The sequence below is a fragment of the Heliangelus exortis genome, chromosome 4, assembly GCF_036169615.1.
Source record: "Heliangelus exortis chromosome 4, bHelExo1.hap1, whole genome shotgun sequence".
Classification (NCBI taxonomy): domain Eukaryota; kingdom Metazoa; phylum Chordata; class Aves; order Apodiformes; family Trochilidae; genus Heliangelus; species Heliangelus exortis.
Window position 1 is genome coordinate 2,163,645 of NC_092425.1, and position 20,929 is coordinate 2,184,573.

Below are 20,929 nucleotides of genomic sequence, written 5' to 3' on the forward strand. Positions count from 1 at the left end.
ATACAGCTTTTAAAGATTTAAAAGCAATAAATTAATCTCACTACAGCCATACTGTTGAAGCTGACATTCATATATTGATGTTTATCAACACTGATTCTGTAACAGCCATGGTTAGAAAACAGTTTATTTCACAACTGTACACATTCTAACTATGTTCCTCAAAAGTTGTACATGAGCAGACAGTACTTCACAGCATGTGCTTGTGGTACATGACCAAGTTAATATACTCAGGCTCCTTGTGTGTGTGTTCACCTACCCTGAATCTTCTCATCAGAGCTGTTAAACACCTGTTAAGATATAAAATTCTTAAGCCAGGGTATTTTGAGGAGGAAAGTAGAAAAAATACTTTATAGACATTGAGTGACACTTACTCTACTACTGTGCACTTTTTTTTTTTCCCCAGAAATTTGACATGGTTGAAAAACACTGGCAGTTACAAGGAAAGCCTTTAAGCTTGAAATGAAGAGAGCTCTTGGCTTTAGTGAATTTAAGATCAGGCCTTGGGACAGGAAAAGTCTGGAATTGTGATACATTTTTATCTGACTGCAATACTTTTCGGTCAGGTTCTTCAGTTATTGCACATGTGAGGGTTTAATGTTGAATACCAGGTTTACTTCTTGGAGGATATTTGACATTATGCAGGATTTTGCTTTAGCAGAGTGACACAGAAAGGCACTGAAATCACAATACAAACACAAACTCCACTTAGCATAATACAGCAATTGCCTGTACAGATGAATTGTAATATAAACATGATTCTTACTATTGTGTCTTACCATGTGTTCACCACCACAGTGCTTGGCATCCCCAGTTACTTGGGGATAATCTAAAGCCAGCTCAAGCCTTTCTCTCCTCAATCTTCTTTTTTTTTAATTGGTCAGGTGTGGTACTGGGTTGGGTTGAACCACGTGTGCACTCACATGTTCTGGTCTGACTGACTCAGGAAGACATTCACACCCTTTTGCTTAAGTTTGGACTTACTGTTTGAGAACAAACATTCACACAACCACTTGATGCACACCACTGATACAGCTGTTTATCTAAAATACTGCCCTCTGGTCCCTTTAGTATTAAGTTCAGCTTTCTTTGCAACAGTAGTGATTACTGGATGTTGGCTGATTTGAGTGGGAAAGTGTCTGGGTAATCGAATCACAGAATGGTTTGTGTTGGAAGGGACCTTAAAGCTCATTCTCTTTGTTGCAACCCCCCTGCATGGTCAGGGACACCCATGCCCAGCACAGGTTGCTCTAAGCCCCATCCAACCTGGCCTTGGACACTGCCAGGGGTGGGGCAGCCACAGATTCCCTGGGTAATCTGTGCCAGGGTCTTGCCACCCTCAAATTAAATAATTTCTTCCTAATGTTTAACCTAATTCTCACCTCTTCTAGTTTGAAACCATTTCCCCTTGTCCTCTCTCTACACACCCATGTAAAAAGCCCTACCCCAAGTGTTTACTTCAGTAAGCAGCCTGGCACACTTCCATAAGTGAAACATGAATGCCACAGGTCAGTTACAGCTGAAACAGTGTTTTTCATGCTGTTTTTCATGCTGTTGGCTCATTTCAGATGATGTCTGCAAATGCAGTGCCACGCATGAGGTGTGGCTGTGCTTTCTGACTGCTGTGTCTTCAAAGCCTTTTTTCTTTCCCCAGCAGAAACATCAGTGATGCCTAAAGTTATTGTGATATTTATGGTGGGGAGTTTATGGAATTAGGTTTGCTTTTCTGTGGTGTGAACATCTAATCCCAAAGTAGGAGAGCATTGTCCAGTGCTGCCATTCCAGCAACAGTCACCATGATATGCTTAGGAATAATCACCTGCTGGTGTGTGCAGTGAACTGATAAGACTTGAGGCCACGGAGATGGTCTTGGAATTCCTCTGTGAGCAGCCGTTGAAGCTGGAGTCCCTCTGCACTGCTCTTTTCTTACGGCTGGCCTGGGTGTTGTCTCCATCGTTGGTGTCCATCACCACAGTCATGTTGGAGTCCATTCTGGACACGGTGTAGAGGCTGCTCTGCTGGGTGGGGTGGAACCTGGCTGCCTTCAGCTCCAGCTCATCACAGCTGGACACCTCCACCAAGGGGCACCACCGGAAAGCTCTCTTAAAGCCAGCTCGGAACCTGGGAGGAAGGATGCTTGGTGAGGAACCACACTTGTGAGGGTCTTCACCTGGAAACATAGACTGTGCTGACAGGACTCTGGCTCAGCTCATTGCTTGCCCCTAATCCTGGCTGTAGTGAAGTTTGCTGGAGTAAAATCTGAGCAGGCTGATAAAGGCAGTGGTAACAGCTCATCTCTGCTTCTGATTTTCCATCTACTTTGAGTGCATTTTAACAATGGAGTTTTCCTGGTACTCAATTTCTCTTCCTTTGCCCATGCCTAAGCAAATGCCCACCATCTTTCATAGCACTCTTTTCCCAGAAATTATCTGACCTGTGATACATCTGTTTAGATCCTGGTCCTACAAGCTGAAATTAAAAACATGACTTCATTCTGCAAATCAGTAGTCTCAGGTAAATACCTGAAATCTCACCAAATCTAACAGGTGCAGTGCCTTTAAAGTTCAGAGCATAATGCATTGCTATCAAACAGTACTGTAAGTTACTATTGAGTATTGAGAATATAATAATTTGTTTTATTAGTCTTTTACAAAACTTAGAGCTCAGGAGAAACCTAATGGGAACGTATGAAATACACAGTAAATTACATTTTATATTATATCCTTCCAGCACTGCAAAACAAAACTCTGTCTAGAATTAGTGAGCATACAGATTGCAGTGTATAGCACTTGTGGCTGTCTTTGCTTGTTTGTTTTCAGGTTTTGCAAGGCCCAAAATAGTAAATTGCCATCAATTTAAATTTTGCTCTGGAATTTTGAGTGGACAAGTGTTTACTGGAACATGCATTTGTTTTTGTGGGATTCAAGTAGTTGTGTTTTATTTTCCTTCTCCCCAACTGAAAACCATTCAAGTGAAAATTCTTTTGCCTTTCATCCCACTGAAGCCATTTATATTCTCACTGGAGTTTTGCATCCCAATTATTTCAGAACCAGCTCTTACCTCTTATTGAGGCAGCAGTAGATGATAGGATTGTACATTGTAGAGCTCATGGCAAGCCAGAAGCTGGCCAGATAGATTTGCTGAATGTATTTCCACCTATTTAATTGCTGATAGATCCCAGTAACTATGAAGTAAATGTGGTAGGGCAGCCAGCAGATGGCAAATGTCAGCACAACCACAATCATCATTTTTACCACCTGAAAGAAAGAAATAACAATTCTGTTTTACAATACACATGAGCATTTTTTATTTAGATTAGTATTTCTACATCTGTTAATAAATTTTATTGCAGTTGCTTACTAAAATTAGTCAAAGTAAAGATGAATATTCCTTTGTGGAGTTTTCCTTTTAATCTGGCACCCCTATATTTCTGATAAGTTGTTTTCTTTTTTTTTTTCTTTTTTTTTTTCTCCTGGGGTCCTCCTTATCATAAGGCAAGTAACATGAAAAATCTTCTCTTTGTAGTGATTATTCCAAGAAATGTATTTTCTTGGTTACAGCATGTTTTATTTGACACCTCATTTTGGCCTTTACTTACCCTGGTGTCTTTTTCTGTTCTGGTCTACAATTATATTCCTTGTTCCTAGTTATTACATGGTAAACACTAAGTTGTTAAGAGTAAACACTAGGTTGTAGGAAATCAGCATAAAATTTTCTTGTTGCTGCCTCTGTCTGGAAATCCGTGGCTAAGTATGAAATCATCATGAAAGCAGCAATTTCTGAAGCAAATAGTTAAACTAGACCAGAAAAGATAGTTTTAGATGGCCAGTAGGGCTTGATTTAATTTTGTGAGATAAAAAGCCACTGGAATGACAAGCAGTGAAACACATTACGTTATTGATTGCTAATTCAGGTTTGCAAATGTGTTTTTTCATAAATAGCAAAACTGCCTAAAAATCTGAAGTATCTTTTTCCTCTCAGATAAGGCTGTATCAGTCTGAGTTTCACTGAACTGAATGGCAATGTACTAATAAAAGCATTTGTAGAGGGAGACATGCAATGGAGTATCCTTATTAATACGTGAAGTTAGGGTTTTTTTTTCCTGGAGTAAAATATGCTAATTTTTCAGCAAAAAGGAATGCTTAAGAAAATTCAAGGCTGAGTTTTCATTATTTTGAGTATTTGTATACTAAAGTCCAATCTAAGGGGATCACCTACAAGTGAGATGTTTGGAAGTCTGTGTAGCATGAGATCATTTCAAAGACAGGGCAATTACAGTTGGATATGAAGTCAACCATAGAAGCTATGAATCCAAAAGCACTAACCTGCCCTTGCTTCATCAGTTAAGAATGTGTTGACAGAAATGGAGGAGAAGAAGGAAAAGAGGAAGCTGCAAAAGTAGCAGATTATTCCCAATTCCCTTTCCTCTTTCAGAGATGGGCATGCACAGCAGGCAAGACCATAGCCTACAGTACATGGTGTGGTTCATGGCCACCCACTTGCTCTTCCCAGTATTAAGTTTCTTTTCTTGATGATATAAAAAACTATGAATAGAAATTGCCTTTTCAGGGTCTATAAACCCAGGGCACCTGGATTTTACTTGGTTTAAATTGTGAGGAATGGCTGCCAGTAAACTGTGAAGTCCAGTTAGGGCACTGGGAAAATGAGTCAAACAGGTCAAGTATGAACAAATATGATCAGGCAAAAGCCTGATTGTCTCTTCCCAGTTGACTGTGAAGTTTCACTAAAAAAGCTCAGATGCCATTTTGCAGGTTAAGCTGAATAGTAAAAAAGAACTTCAGTGGGTTTGTTAGGTTTTTTTTTCCCCTCTTTTTTTTCTTTTTTCTTTGGAGCAATTAGACCTGTGGCTTTGACAGCACAAAGTTCTTTTTTCTTAATGTTCCTGCTCTCCTTTATTTTTTTGAGATACTATTTTTCAACTGATGCAATTCTTTGTGTGTTTCATAGAAATCGTTAATAATAGCTCTTGTGCATTAGGAAGCCTTTCTGAAGCAAGCAAGCCAGAAAATTACTGAATTCAGTTGTGCTTAATGGCTAACTCTGTTACTGCCACCAGTTCACCGTGGAGCTTTCCAAAGTGTGTAATTGCAGTGAATATCACCAGCCTGTGTCCCAGTGGCACTATTTTCCTTTGGTGATCTGTTCAATCTCCATTTGTTTATTGTGGGCAGCATGGCCAGAGGGAAGAGGTTTTGTTAGAATGAGTTCTACTGAGCCTCTCAGTTGTGCAACCTTTAGGCAAGTCTTGAGTCTGTATTTGGAATATGATGGAAAATCAAAGTATTTCATCAACCTGTTCTGCTGATACTGTTTTACTACTGCTTAGAGCAAAGAAAAACTGTGTATCCATAAAATGTTAATTTAGGCACTTTGTAGTCTTGCCTGCTCCTTTAAATTCTTTTTGAATAAGGAGTATTCTTTCATTAATGAATGACATGTAACAAGAAAAAAAATTTATTTAAAAGAACAAAGCAGACACAAGCTCATTGGTATTGAAGTCTGCAGGTTTGCTTTGGTTCTGAAACTTTTGAAGCAGTGAAAGTGAAAAGAATCCAACAGATTCTGCTACATTTAAGCAGCAAGCATGGGGCTTTGTCCTCGTTTTTATTTTGCATGAAGAATAGCTGGAAAAGTTAGTTTGATTCAGGTGTATCCCTGAGAACAGCTATGGGAAGGTCAGGAATAAAATCTGCTTGTCAGAGAGCCACTTGGTGCTGGGCAGCTGTAGCAGCTCCCTTTGGGAGGCAGTCATTTGCCATCACTGCCTAAGGCTTAGGCCGGGGAATCATTTCCTTTTCAATTTGCTCTGCAGCTCCCACCTCCCTTTTTAATTCATCTTTGATATTACTTCTTCCACAAGTCTGGGAATTTGGCTTCTGATTTCATTTCATATTTTTGTTTACTCTCTCATGGATATTACTTTTCCATGCGAGTACAACTTAAACAGAGGTCACAGATAATCTCTGCGAGTTGTAATGTGTTTCTCTTTGTGCTCTGAGATATTCTGGAAGAAGAAAAATAGCAAACTAACAGCACTCAGCCCTGCAAAACTAACATAACACATCTCCCCATGTGTTAGGATGCAATCAGTGAATCCACTTCCCAGTCCTGGGGACATATATGGCACTTGAACACTAAGAGAAGGGAGCACCATTATGACTTTTCCTTCTCCACAGTGCTCATCTGGAATAAACTATCTGTCTTTTTCAAGAAAATTAGGATTTAAAGGCATTAAAGTACAGGGACAGGGCTGTTTTCTGAGATACCGAGTGCTGTGGGCTTTCATTATTTTTTTTCTCTTTTTTTGCTCTTTTATCCCACGGAAAGGATAGATTCTTAATAGCTGAAGAAGGTGCACATTTAGAAGGAGAGGAATTGGGATCTTGGAAGTCTTTCAGTCAGGGAAGGTACAGTGTTTGGCAAGTAATTGTATTCTGACATACACTTGCCATCCATTTTTTCTCAGTTGTTTGAAATAAAGAAACTACTTTTCATTTTAGTTTGCATAATCCCTTGCTGTAGATAGAATTCACAATCGGTTTATTTAAGCTGTAAAGTTGGAAATGATATTCTGTTCTAGTATGAAATGGCTTTGATTCAGATTGCTGTCTTAAAAATGCTAAAATGTGAAGTCCCCCCAAATAAAAGAAATTCTAATTTTTTTCATGAATGATCTTAACTACTGCTATTTAAAGAAATGATACTTTTCTAGTGGTGCATAGAAAATAGCTTTGACAGTGATTTTAATGTTCTCTCAACATGTCAAGAAATATGTATTCCACTGAAGAAAGGGGGTAAGTCTGTTGCTCTGGCCTTTTTTCATTGAGGAGTCATGATCATGCAAGCATCTGACTGGGGAGGAAAAGTTGCTGGAAGTCTTATGTTACTTTATCTAAAAAAATATTTTAGTTTCTCACAAGAGATTGTTAGACTAAGTTTAGCTGATGTCTCACATATGCTAATGCCTGCTGCTCAAACTAGAAGTCCTTTTCTGTAACCCAGGTGACATATACAGCTAGGTGGCCTTGATCTTTAGTATAGAGTAGCATAAAAAGTTTGTTCTTTAGGAAATGACTCTGAGTAACTGTTGTGTGACCTACATAACTGAACATGGTTATCTGCCTGAGATCTGGTGCTGAAAAAAAGTGGAAAAGCTGAGATAGTGCTTTTGCATGTCAAATTCACAAACCTCACTTATTTTACAATAGTTTCCTTGGGTAGACTTGGAATAAGTGGTGGTGCTTGCAAGCAGGGATGAGATTTGCTGGGGGGGAAACAAATGAATCATCTCTTTTTTTGTTTTCCAACTCGGAGCAGTTGGTTCTTAAATTTGCTTTCTGCCATAATTCTGCATATGTTTTGGGACCTTTAGACCTTGCTTTAAGATACGCTAGAATTTTCCATCTAAGATTTGTCACATTTGATTTTAAGAATTATTTCTCTGGGAAACTAGCCCTTATACTAAACATTCAATAAACAAGTAAGGCTATGCTGAATTACACAAGAGTCCTTAAACATGGTCTGCTTTATGTGGGCTTTTATCAGTGAAAACTTCCCTCTTGAGCCTAAAATTAGGTGGGAACTTCTGGTTATCTTCAAACCAGGAACCCAGGCTCTTATTTCACATGGAAATCCTGAGGCCTTTTGGATTGTTTTATTTCCATCTTATTCACTTAAGATTAAATAAGCAATTTATATAATTAGAAACCATTTTAATATTTCCTGTATTTCTCTAATTTTGGCACAAGAACATCATGAGAAAGAATGCAGACTATTTAATACCTAGTGTGAAAAACCTCTTTTCTGTTGATGTGAATAAAATCGTGTTGCCTGAAGATGAAATGAATTATTCCTGGACTGCATTTGTTTAAAATGTGTGGCAAAAGTCTGTTCAGACAAAACCCCACACACAGAAAGCTATTCTTTTATTGCCATCATTATGCTTTTGTGATGGTAGCAACATCTTTTCTTCCAAAGGCTACAGCAGAAGTCTTCATTACCATCTAGGAAAAAAGCAGAATATAACAATGTCCCCCACTCCTATTTTAATCTAAACATAGTTGAAAGGAAACTCTTAATATCAGAGATGCCTGAGGCATATTTTGGTTTGGATGCACTTAGTTGTTTTTTGTTGTTTCACAAATGATTGTATGAGGCTCTGAATTTATGAGGAGAAGACGACTTGTAACACATGTACAAAACATTCTGGAACTGTTTGGTCTTTAGAAAGGTGGTATATGCTCTGGTCAATTATTTTTGACAGAAAGTATCAGCAGATTTGTTGTCCTGGCAGCATCTGCTCTTTTTGCTTTTGTACAGAAATTATAAAATTGCTGCAAGTATTAAAATATCCACATTATTTGGCCATAATGGTAAACACACTGATCATTACTGCACAGGTTTGATACTCCTGTGGAACAAGGTATGAGCTGAACCATGCCAGGGTGGCTGAAACTTTTTCCTAGGAAAACTGCCTCAAAGCCTGTGGAAATCCAGGAGAGACTTTCTAGGCACCCCAGGAAAGGAGTAATGACCTAAAGGTGCTTTGAATGGGTTGATTACAATATTGCAGAAACTTCTAAAGCATGAAGTACTTGAGCTAAGGGATTACAGATGGTAGGGGAAGGAATCAGTAGGCAGAAGAGAGACTGGTCAGGCTTTCTGAACTTTTTACCACACAGCTGCTGGGCAAAAGCTCAACAGACACAAAACTGATGCTAAAATAAATTTGTTGATGAATTCCATAGGGGGACACAGTGGGGAAGAGAGAGCTCTCTTTTTCCTGGGCTATCCATGTGGTTGCATTTTAGTATGTGTAATGGGCTAACTATGACTGCACCTTAGATGAGAGACATTCTGAGACAACAAAAGACCTTCAGAGGTTTACAGGGTTTCTTTGAAGGCTGGGGAAATAATTTGCTCAGAACTTAAAGAACATACTTTGCCCTGAGCATAGGATATGAAGGTTATCTGTCTGGACGGTCAAGTCCCAAACCTGGGGAGAATAACACAGGAGAAAGGAGGGCTGTCTTTAAAAAACCCCAAAACAGTTCCATGCTTTTAAAGGTGGAGGTCATCATCTCCGTGCTTACCATTTAAATTTTAAAAAGATGTGCTTTCTGTTTTGTTTTTCTGGAAAATATCTTGGTTTTGTTATACATTACAGGGTATGTATAGCTCAGCTGAGCAATGCATTTAAAAACACAAGTTCACTGTCATTGGACTGGTTTGCTGAAATTTTTGGTCTGTTTTGATCCAGTGTTACTTCTGTTCTTAAAAATGTGAGGCATTGCTTAGTGGAAATTTTTGTCCTGGGGCTGTGACTAGACTTGGCATTTCACAATAATTTTCTGCCACAAGTGATAAGCAATACAGGTGAGAAACATCACAGAAATTCTAAGTGCTCGATTCTGAGCCTACTCACTGACCATGCAGAACCAATTTCAGTAGCTGTTGACTCCATGTACTTGGTAATAGAAAGGCTTTAACAGAACCTTTGAAAATTTAAGAAAAAAGAAGTTTTCTAAGTACAAATCCTTCTGCTTGGTACTGCTGGACAAAAAGTCACTCTGTGTGTGTTTAGGGAGGGGGTCATACTTTGTCACTAATGTGTTGGCTGTGCAATAATACTTTTTCAAAATTTAAATGGTAGGCATAAAGATGACCTCCATGTTTGAAAGCATGGAGCTGTTTTGGGTTTTTTTTTTAAGACAGCCCTCCTTTCCCCTGTGTAGTTCTCCCCAGGTTTGGGACCTGACCCTCCAGACAGATAACCTTCATATCCAATGTTCAGGGCAAAGGATGTTCTTTAAGTTCTGAGCAAATTCTTTCACTATTCTTCAAAGAAACCCTGTAAACCTCTAAAGGTCTTTTGTTGTCTCAGAATAATGTCAATAAGAATGCCCAAATCAGCTTTTCCTGTCAATATTCATTGTATTCTTGCTGAGCTTTTCAGTAACTATGGGAGTGTATTACTGATCTAAATATGGAAAGGTATCTTCTTCTGCTAGTATTTTCACCAGAGACTTGTGAAACTCTGATCAAGTTTTTCATTTATGTAGATCTCTCATTCCTGTTATTATTAGTGTTTCTGAAGGAATATACTGTGAGACTTTGCAACACAATTGCAGATGATGTTACCAGGATTCACTTGGTGATGTTTAATGGAACAGTACCTTTCTCTTAGCTTTGAGCTGCTCGTGGTACTTGTTGGACGTGTCACCTGGTATTTCTCCTCCCCAGAGGGTAATTCCCACTATGGAATAAGTGATGCCCATGACAAGCAGTGGGAAACAGTAGACCAGGACAATCACAATGACATGATACCTGCAATGAAAAAGCATTGAGCTGATAAGTGCTTCCAGAGGGGCCATACCAATGGAATGGGCTTACCTAAGGGCAAGCTAGGCATTTGGAGTTCTAGTCTGGACCATAAAAGAAAGAGGAAAATATGTCTTAAAATAATGTATTTGTACAAAGGCCCTGCTAAGTGTCCTGTGTTACCTGAGGTGCTTCATATGTCAGATGACATATGAACATGGTCATCTCTGCTATGTAAGCACTGGGAAAAAAAAAGCTACTTTCCTTTGCCTCCTGCTAGTTCCTGGCTAAATGCCATCTTCAGGTAAAATCCCAGTGAAGGATCAGTGAAGAATCCCCATCTGTCACCAAGAGTGACCTTATTGCCCTAAAGAAAAATATCTGTTTTTCCTAAAGGTATAAAAATTACACATGTCTAGGGCCTCTTTCACTTGCTAGATAGGGAGCAAAAGATGATAGAGTTCACCTTAAAAGCTAATGAAGACATGAAAAGGCAGATTGTTTCTATGGATAGGTAACCACTTACTTTTAATTTTGCCAGAGGGAAAAATAAGGTATGTTAAATTTGACTGTTACTCTAGACTTTCAGAAACTGGAGCCAGTTACAGGCTTTACAGTTTTCTTAGTTGGTCTGATAGTGTAACAGAATGAGGTAGGAAAATACAACCCTCTCATCAATGGATCCAGAGGAAAAATATATTGATTAGGACAAGCAGAGCCTGGAAATACTTATTTTCCTAGTTAGAGTGAAAAAGAAGTTTGCTCTGAATTGCATGTTCTGTCAGTTTCTGATCATCTCTGTCTGTACAGAAGTAGCCATCTTAATTGAAGCAATGATGGTAAACATGGAACAAGGGACAGAGGACACTTATAGAAGTGAAAGAGAATAAAAGTGTTGTACTAATCACTTGAAGTGCTCTTAGTAGCTTAGAAAACTTGCTTTACATTTCTGTGTCCAAAGCTGTCAATCTGCACGTAGAGCATCTGCAGGATACTCTACAGCTTTAGCCAAACCCACTGCAAGTGTACACACCACCATGCCCAAGTGTAAAAGAACAAAAGCTTACGTAAAATGCTGGTTTGGACCACCTGGCCATGCTACATAGCAAAGAGTTCTCCCAGGCATCACCTTGGTGATGGAGTAAAGGCACTGGGGAAAAGCCAACAGGAAAGCCAAAATCCATATGCTCCCAATGACCACCTTGGTAGCAGTTGCAGAGAGCCTGGGTTTCAAGGGGTCAATAATGGCCATGTATCTGTAAAAGAGAGCAAAAACCTCTGGGTAAGAAACCTTCAAAGATAGCACCAGCTAAAGCTTAGGGTTTGGAGGTGGAGAGAAGGAGAGATGTTTATCTTCCTGGATTTCTTATGGTATTGTCCTCTTTGGGTGAATCAGTCTTGTGAAGGCAGTGCTGGAAGAGAAAGAAGGTTCACTGATGTTGTTGTTCAGGAATGTTGTATTTTATATACTGCATATCACATATTTCATGTGCTTGTCACATTGTTCTTAGTATGACTGCTGCTTCAGTTTCTGAGCTAACCCCTGGATTGACATCTTTCCCACCAATTTCCCTGATCACACTATTTATTTCATTTAACAATGACCAAATAATGACTTGCAAAATCATTGATCATATTAATTAAATAGGAATGCTATGAAAAACTTGTTCTTTATCAAGGATTTCAAGCCTATTTATTTTGCATTCTTCTACTGCACTAACATTTTTTTTCTCACAGAGTAACTAATTCCCATCTCCTTTATCTGCTTTTTGTTTTGTTTTTTCATCTAAAATGATACTTTTGATATCTCATACTAACTTAATAAATAGCTTTAATCAAGTGCTGGGTGTCCTGTCCTGAGAGAACAGCAGAGGTTAAGAAAATATCAGTTGGATTGGAGAAGGGAACCAGGGAGTAGAATGCAGCAAAGAGTAATTGCAATTTGGTAGTGCAGATAAGTTTGTTGTCATGAGTCCTGTCTTTCAAATTGAGCTAGATTGAGTGTGGGCTGCCAGATAGTGTCAAAAATGTTCCATGATCTTTACTGGTTGTAGCTGATAATCCATAAACAAATAATTTTTAACTGCTTGTGGGACTCCTAAGGCATCTCCTCCTAGCCTGGAATAATTCCTTTCAACTGCTGGTTTTCTTATTGACATTGTTTTGTGTGCTACTGTCAGATTTCTGTTACATTCCCATTATTCATATTCCCAGCAGATACCAGCAGTAATTCTCTTTGGCTGAGAGAAAATTCTGTTGTTTTATCTCCCTGCCCTTTAAAGATGTGGATTGTTTGTGTGTAATGACTCATGCAGCTGTACTGGTGCAAATTGTAGCTATTGGCTGTCTGAGTGAGGTAAGTCAAAGGCCAAGGATCAGATGTAAAGCAGTCTACTTGCCTTTCTTGGTGAAATTTGAGTGATAAAACAGCAGCCAGTTTTATTCAGCAGTCAGAGATAGTCTGAAAAAAGCCCATAGCCATCCTTCCTAAAGAGGAAGCCATAGAATCACAGAATGATTTGGGTTGGAAGGGATCTTAAAGCTTATCCAGTTCAAACCCCCTGCACGGGCAGGGACACCTCCCACCAGCCCAGGTAGCTCTAAATCTTGTTCAGCCTGGCCTTGAACATTTCCACAGCTTCCCTGGGCAACCTGTGCCAGTGTCTCACCACCCTCACACTAAAGAATTTCTTTCCAATGTATAACCTAAATTTATCCTCTTTCAGCTTGAAACTGTTATCCCTTGTCCTAATGCTACACGTCTGTATAAAAAAGTCCTTTTCCAGCTTTCCTGTAGCCCCTTCAGGTACTGGAAGGCTGCTATAAGATCTCCCAGGACATTTCTATTATCCAGGTTGAACAACCTCAACTCCTGGATTCATAGGGGAGGTGCTCCAGCCCTCTAAACATCTTTGTGGCCCTCCTCTGGACTTGCAGACCACTCCTCCAAAAAACAATGTAGTCTTGCACTAGTAGGTGGAGGATTTAAGGCAACAGTTAAATATTCAGGTTTCATCATACAACAGATGCCTCTAGAATCTCACAGTTCATTCCATCGTCTTTATTCTGCTGTTGTTTTTTTTTGTTTGTTTTTTTGTAGGATTTTTTCAAAGCAACCTATTAAATCAGGGCAGGGAATGGTAGTAATTTCCCTAAGTTTCTTAACCAAATCATTAAGATTATTAAGATTTCAAATACACTGTTTCAAACCCAGCTGTGCATTCACAGAGGCAGTGAGTGCACTCCCCTGCCTGCTGCTGCCTAGCCACTTACAGGCAAGCATGAACATTTTCTCTCAGCCTCTTTTTTCCTCAAGTCCCAATCTCCTGTTACAATCTGGGGCTGACTTGATGACTTTTTTCCCCATTTGAGTTTATAAACATGCTGTAAACAGCTGAAACAAATCACTTATGATTAAGGGGCTTCAACTGTGCCTCCAGATGGGCATTTGCAGGATCCAATTTTGAACATAATTTTAAAACCATCTTACACATTTTTGCTACAATTTTCCCCATAGTGTATTAAAGAGGGAAGTTTTTCCTTCCTGTGCCAGTCACTGGCAAAACAAAGTTTTTTGTTTTACAAAAAGACAAATTAGGATTATATATTTTTTAAATCTTTTCTACTGTCAGGGCCATAATACACAAAGTTCAGAAGCTTCTGCAGTCCTGAAGAAAACAGATCTATTCTGACCCCAGCAGGTAAGAAAAGAGTCTTGAAGGAAAAGAGTGCTGCAGCAAGCACACCATGATGACAGGAATTCTCTTTAACATTGGACTTTATTATATTCTTCTACTGCAATACCTTTGACTCTGCAGTAGCTGAACTGCAAAATGGGCTGGGATTTTTGCAGAGCACAGGGCTGGGCTAAGTAGGTAACATCTGGCAGAATCTCATCTTTAGAAAGGATTGGGTCAAATCCATATTTTTTCCATTTCCTGAAAATTTATTTATAAAAAAGCTATATAAAAGCTACAGAAGAAGGAATGAATGGGTGAGTGAGTAAATGAATGAATGAAGCAGTACAGTGTAAAATCTGTGCTGCTCCTAATACTTGAGCTGTCTTGGTTTAAAGCTACCAGAGGCATCTCTGTCAGTTGGAAAAGCAGAAGGCAGAGGGAAAAGACCATCAGGAAGTGTTAATAAATGCAAATAAATTTGAGTCTGTGTTCATACAGCAGCCTGAGGGACTCTCATCCTCAGCTTCCTGCTATAGGAACTGCCTCCTCCACAGAAGCCTGTGTCAGGTCTCTGATTTCACAGTGCTCACAACTTGAGCAACACGACCTGCAGAATCAGCTGTGAAACATGTGCTGCCTGTGACCCCTGCTCAGTGAAGTCTGGAAGCACACTGACTCATTCATACTCTGTGAACATTTGTAAAACAACCAGTGGAGCACATTACAAAATACTTCTGGTGAGCTGCAATCCATGATCTCTCATCAGTAGTTCAGGATATGAACAATTTCTACTGGAAAATCATCAGATATTCAGGTATGATCCCATCATTTCAGTCCCCTCAGTAGCTTTGTCCTAATTTGTAGCTTTTTAAAAAAAAAATTAAAATTAACATGAGTGTGTGAGGCTGAGTTTACTGGGGCAAAACGAATGCAGAGTGTGCTATTTGAAGCACTGGCTGCACTTTCACATAAGGCAAATGGGAACCAAAAATTTTAAAAAGGTCCAACCATCAGATCTGTGCCCTGGAATAGGGCAATCTCTACACCCAGGAACATTCCCTATGATTCATGTTGACCCTCAGCTCTCCTCTTGGCTCTGCAGAAGTGTTCTCTGAGGAAGCCAGGAAAGGGTTAAAGGTACTGAACACAAAAGGAATAGCAGAGTGAAGAGGGAAAGGGGAATAGGCTGCTCTTCTGTTTGTTTTTCATGATGCTCCTTGGTACTGCATGGAGCTGACCACAACACAGCTGTGGCATCGTTCACTGTGCTCCCCCTGAGGGAAGATTTTGATTTATCTTTGGGCTTGGAAGATGTGGTGCTGTGAAAATTGTGATTTCTTCAGGGAATTTTCAGAAACAATAAATAAATTGGAGGGAGTAACGGTAGTAATTGACTTACTTCTGAGCACCAGTGTCTCACATAGCTAAACCAAGGAAAAAAACATTTCCAGTGTATTTGTGCCTGATTGCAATAGATTTATCCCTGATTGTTGCACTTCAGTCAGCGTGGAGCAGAACAATTCTTTACTCACTCTGGAAACAACCCATCAGTTCCCAAGGAGCTGCATCCACCTTCTTTTCCAGTTCCCTAGCATAAATTTAGGAACTCTCAGGGTACAGAGTACTACATCTTTGTGCATGTTTCTGTCAGAAAAATAAAAAAACCTTATGCAGAGCATCCTAATAACTGTTCAGCTGATGATGTTACCAGCTGCAGAAATAACAGCTCAATCTTCAGCATTGACTGAAAATAGACAGGATTTGTGGCTTTACACTGTCTCCTATGTTGTTAAAGGGAGGTAGCAGTTGGGAACAAGTTACATCAGTGGCAGAATTGTGCTGGTTTCCTCCTGCTTTCCCCCATCCCCAGAGAAGAGAGGTAGAAGAGTTGCTGAGAATCTAATTTGCTCATTAATTTTTAGCTTCATCGAACATTAGTGCATCTGGCTGAGAATGCCACCTAAAATTTCCCATTAGTTGAGCCAACAGAAAAGCATTACTATTGAAGTGTCCACAGCACAGACAGAAGGTACCACAGCATGTTTCCACATCTTTGCACCTGCAGATGGGAAATAACATTTCAGAAGAGGGTGTAAAATCTTAACTACCATCACCAGAAAGTGCTGCAGCTCTGCCAAGTCAGTCCAGGCAAGATGCATAACATCATTTGGATATGTAGAAAGGAGTTTTGCTAGGGATTCCAATGCATTGCTAAAATGATTAAAAGATCTGAAGTATAAAGTGATCTGCTTTTCTGTATGAAAATTCAGGAGTTTATTTACTTTCTGAAGCATAGGTTAAGTTGTGTCTCTGGTACAGCAAGTGTGAAGGTGATTGTAAAGAAAGGAACATTTCTTTGGGGAGACTCACAGCACTTTCTGAGAAAGATGGTCCATCAAAGCATCTCTGCTGGTGATCTGACAACTACATCTCCCCTTTACTCTGTGGAGACTGCAGCTGCCCAATGCCATTATTGTCAAGAGCAAGAGGTAAAGTTTTTCCCTGTCCTGTTTTCTTTTACAGTCACAGAGGCTTTTTTTTTTCTGAAAAAAAAAAAAAAATACTTTTTACCAGACCTCTGGATATACACAGATGAAAATGGAAATGTCAATAGTCTCTTTAGCTAAAATCAGGGGGAGCCAAGCAGCTCAGGGCTGTCTGTGAGAAGAGCTATTAAAAACAGCCTGAAGTGATTTCTGAGGAGGCAGCAAATGCCCCTGCCAGCTGCAGCAATACAAAGAGGAGGGAAATTTGAAATCCTTCACAAGCAATCTCTGCGAGTCCTTAGCAGTATGAATTAGATAATAATTCTCACAGGTGGGGAAACACAGCCCCGAGTTATGGCTGCTGCTAAAGAATTGGTATCAAAAGCTGGAGCACAGAGAACAGGTGAAGTCAAAAGAGAGAGAGGAAGTGCTTGCTGCAAAAGAAAGCAAGAGAGTAAAATCAAGGGAAAGCTGAGGGAGAAAGACTAAAGACAGGATGAAAAACACCGTGCTGGGGAGGGATCTTAGTGCAGAGCAGCACGATCAATGCACTATTGAGAGCACTGCCTCCCATCGCTTAGCGATTGTTATCTCTGTATTTTTATTTCAGCAGAGTGAATGATTTCAATCTCTCACCCTTCAGCTTCTCTTTCCTCACCTGTCCACAGCTATTGCTGTCATGGAGTAGATGCTGGCGAAGACGGCTGTGATGGGGAAGAAGTTGTGGAAGCGGCAGTAAGCCTCTCCGAAGTACCACTCGCTGTGCAGCGCGTAGATGAAGTTGATGAGGGTGTTGAAAGCAGCCATGGAGGCATCCGAGAAGGCCAAGTTCACCAGGAAGTAGTTGGTCACCGTCCTCATGCGCTTGTGAGCCAGGATAATCCAGATGACAATGAGGTTTCCGAAAACGGCCACCGCCACCACGCCGCCGTAAGCCAGGGACCACAGGGCGATGCGCCAAGAGGGCTGCACGAACTGGTTGGAGAAGTTGGCTGCTGAGGGTGCTACTGGGGGAGAAGCATTTCCAACTGGTGCTTCCAGCACCCTTCCCCAGGGACTGCCCGCTGCAGCAAGGCTCATGTTCCACGTGCTGCTCATGCTGACGTTCCAGGTGGCTGCGGGTACAGAAGTCATCTTGGAGGTTCCTCTCCTTTCTTCCAGGGATGATGCTCCTCTCCCACCTCCCACTCCCAACCCTCCAAAATCCCCACTAGCAGGTAAGAAAAGGAAAGAAAGTGGGGGGGAAAAAAAAAAAAAGGAAGCAAGGCAGCACAGCAGGTGGTGGGAAGGAGAGCTCTGTCAGAAAATAAGCTTTGGCTGTGGTGTTCCAGCTGCTGGGAATGCTGCACCAGCTGAGTCAGGAGAGCTGCCTCTGGATAGAAACATATCCCATTCCTCCTCTGCACAGCCACCTCTTGCTTTTGGTTTTGCAGAAGGAGCTGGGGACTGGCAGCCAAGGCACATTTTATAGGCTTGGGAGTGCCCAGCGTCAGGAAGGGAGTGGAGCAATGAGCTCTGGTGGCTGGTGAGGTAACACCTCTTTCTCTCTGCTCCCCCTCCTCCCCTTTGATTTCATTCATTGCCAGCAGCAGGAACTTTGAGGAGCTGTGGAGAGCTCCACGGAGAAAATGAATACTCCTCTCGTTTTTGTGCAGAGATTTGCTTTCTATTGCCTTTATTTAAGTTTCACTCTTGTGCCTTCTTTTAAAGTAGTATTTCTACCCTGGTTTTGTTGGGCTAGTTAACAGGGTTAGTCAAATGTCCCAGGACTGAGATTGTTTTTTATTAAAGCTGTTTCCAGATAAATTTATGCATTTATTCCGGGTGAATTCAGATCTGCTTTTTTTCTGCTTTCTTTTATTTTGTGCACGCTTTCCTTTTAATCATTCTGCTAACTACAGATTTAGAGTAGTGGCCTCTTTCTGATAAAGAAATACATCTAACTACTCCCTCATTTCACTTTTCAATGTGTGATATGTAATTGGCATCAAGAAACATTAATAGAATAAAAATGTGACTATCTTTTTCTTACAACACTGACTTTGGTGTCTATACAGCCATTTGCATGTTCAGCAGACACTGATTTTTGTTGACACATTATGCAGCCCTAAACACAAAGGTCCATAAACATAGGCAAAATGGCAGGGTTTTTTTTTTCGTTGTATCTTTGGAGAAAATATTTTTTTCTCTCTTTTCTTACTTGCATTTATTCCACTCTTAGTACCATTGTTGTTTTGAGCAAACAATATCTTTATAAGTGGTGATTTCTATACTGGTAGAAAAGAATAAATGAGGAAATTTAACACCTGATGTTTTCACATCCAGGAAATCAGTTTTCCCTGTTAATATGGTAACAACAGCTGGCACTGGAAATGCATGCTTTGTGCAAGGGTTGATAGCAAGGGACTTCAATTAACAAACCTTTGTTATTCAGAAGGCTGCTGTCTTCAGGGAGAAAAAACATGTTTTAGTGCTGATCTGCTCCATTCTTTGACAATTTAGAGCTACTACTTGTCATCAGCAGAGATTGCAGCTGTATCACTGAACTGGGAGCTATGCAATACCCCTCTCAGCAATGACATGTTCTACATTTTTTTTTTTTAACAAAGGCTTGGTATAAAAATCAAATATTCCTGCGTGCTGCTCCTTCCCTGCTGTATTTACCCTGTGGAAGTCATGTGTGCACCTTGTCAGGTCTTCACTGCAGATTCAATTTCAGTGACTGCAACTGAGGCCATTTCTGTGTGCTTCTCAGGTCTTAACAAGCCAAGCAGCAGCCTGACCCAGGCTTAGAAGCTCTGCTGAAAACCTTTGCTGCAGCACCTCTAGAAACAGCCCATCTGCTTCAGGTCCTCATCCCAGGAAAACCACTGGAGTTCATCTCACAGTTCCATTTTCGAGTCCCAGGTCTTCTGACTTCCTTGCCTTTCATCCTCCCCCTGGAGGTGAGTCTGAAGAAGGGAATAGTAGTTCACAAGCTTTTTCCCCAGTGGCTTTTGTGCTGTGTTCTCAAAAGACCCCATGGTAAGAAGCCTAGAGGCAGTGGAGACTTTAGTAATGCTCAACCATTTTTTTAAATGTACATTGAACTGTAGGATACATTTCTTAACTTTGGGGCATGTATAGAGGGGACTCAAGGAATGCAGTGAACAATAAACAGTTGAGTAATTCAGGTAGACTCTGCTGGTAAAATTAGTGGGTCAGACATGTCTGGTGCCTGGCTTCTGAAATTAGCATTAATTATGGCCAAATATAACAGGAAAAGATGATTAAAATAAGAGATAGAGGAGTGCTGAGAATCAAGGTGGAAGGGCTGTTTCCAGCAGAAGGGTGTGTGGGATTTGCAAACTGTGCCCCACCCACAAAATGTGGCAAATTTTCTCATTTTGAACCCCTCCTCCTCAAAGTGTAAGCAGAATCAGTAAGTCAGTCGTGGCCACACACTAAGCTGCCCTTAGGATGGTTTCTTCTATATGGTAAAATAGCTGATACTCTGTGATCTACCACACAACAAAACAAATTGCATCTACCTTAGTGGAAAGTGTAAATTACACCTCTGAGGCTTTAGCAGCCTTAAGTGAGGAGGTGGCACAAGTTAAGAGAGGCCACATTAGAAAATTGAGCTGCTATTGATTGCTTGTTCCAAAGACATAATAATGTGTGTGAAGAATTTAAAAGAATGTGTTGCTTTAATATTTCAGGCAGTTCTCAGCTGATGAAGAAAAATGTTCAGAGCTTAAAGGATTAGGCTTCAAAGTTTTATGAAAGAAAGGGAATCGAATTTTCTTGGTTAACCTCTTGGTTACCTGATCTGAACTGCCTGAAGCACCTCTGTGATTCTTATTCTGGTGGGGGTGATTTTGGTAGTGTGGAATCATAGAATAATTTGGGTAAGAAGGGACCTCAAAAGGTCATCTACTCCAGCCCTCCTGCAGTATGTTGCTGTATGATTCAATTCTTACCCCTGTGAACTGGTTCATGCAAACAAATAGAAAGAAATAGGAACCCTCAGCAAAATAATGATGACCAGAGCAGAGGACAATCAATCCTTTGATCAAAGAAATAGAGCAAGAAGAATCAGAGAAGAATTCTTTAAGAAAACACGTAGCAAACTTAAGGGATGTGTAAAACATATCATTAAGTCTCAAAGGGGAGATTTGTTGTCTAAAAGGAAAGGATTAATTGTCACAAAGATTCCAGGTTTCTCAACCAGGTGGGCTTGGGTAGTTGGTGAAGGGAGGGATGGGGACAAATCTAAACTCAAAACAGACAGCAGGAGCCTCAGGATAAAAGGATGGTAAATTTCTGCTTTCATATCTGAAGTTAGGAGTGACAAATGACTAACCAAGCATTTACTCTCCTGAAATTTCTTCTTTGTTGGTATTTTGTATGCAGGGCCTGGCTTACTTCTCAACAGGCATGCTA

General features: G+C 40.3%; 1 protein-coding gene across 1 annotated transcript; it reads right to left on the minus strand.

Moving 5' to 3' along the window:
* Positions 1-783: 783 nt before the first annotated feature.
* Positions 784-17,943, minus strand: TACR3 (tachykinin receptor 3). The gene is made up of 5 exons (XM_071742601.1): positions 17,163-17,943; positions 11,406-11,594; positions 10,194-10,344; positions 3,058-3,254; positions 784-2,118 (listed from the first exon to the last, which is right to left on the minus strand). The coding sequence occupies exons 1-5, from the start codon at positions 17,636-17,638 to the stop codon at positions 1,803-1,805; spliced, it is 1,329 nt and encodes a 442-aa protein (XP_071598702.1). The 5' UTR covers positions 17,639-17,943; the 3' UTR covers positions 784-1,802.
* Positions 17,944-20,929: the final 2,986 nt, after the last annotated feature.

Bases quoted from the DNA above. Each gene is read 5' to 3' on its own strand.
- TACR3 (XM_071742601.1), bottom strand. From the start codon at position 17,638: ATGACTTCTGTACCCGCAGCCACCTGGAACGTCAGCATGAGCAGCACG. The intron at 11,595-17,162 runs GTGAGGAAAGAG...TCTCTTTTACAG, and splicing joins ACAGCAATAGCTGTGGACAG to ATACATGGCCATTATTGACC. The intron at 2,119-3,057 runs GTAAGAGCTGGT...CCTTCCTCCCAG, and splicing joins TACTGCTGCCTCAATAAGAG to GTTCCGAGCTGGCTTTAAGA.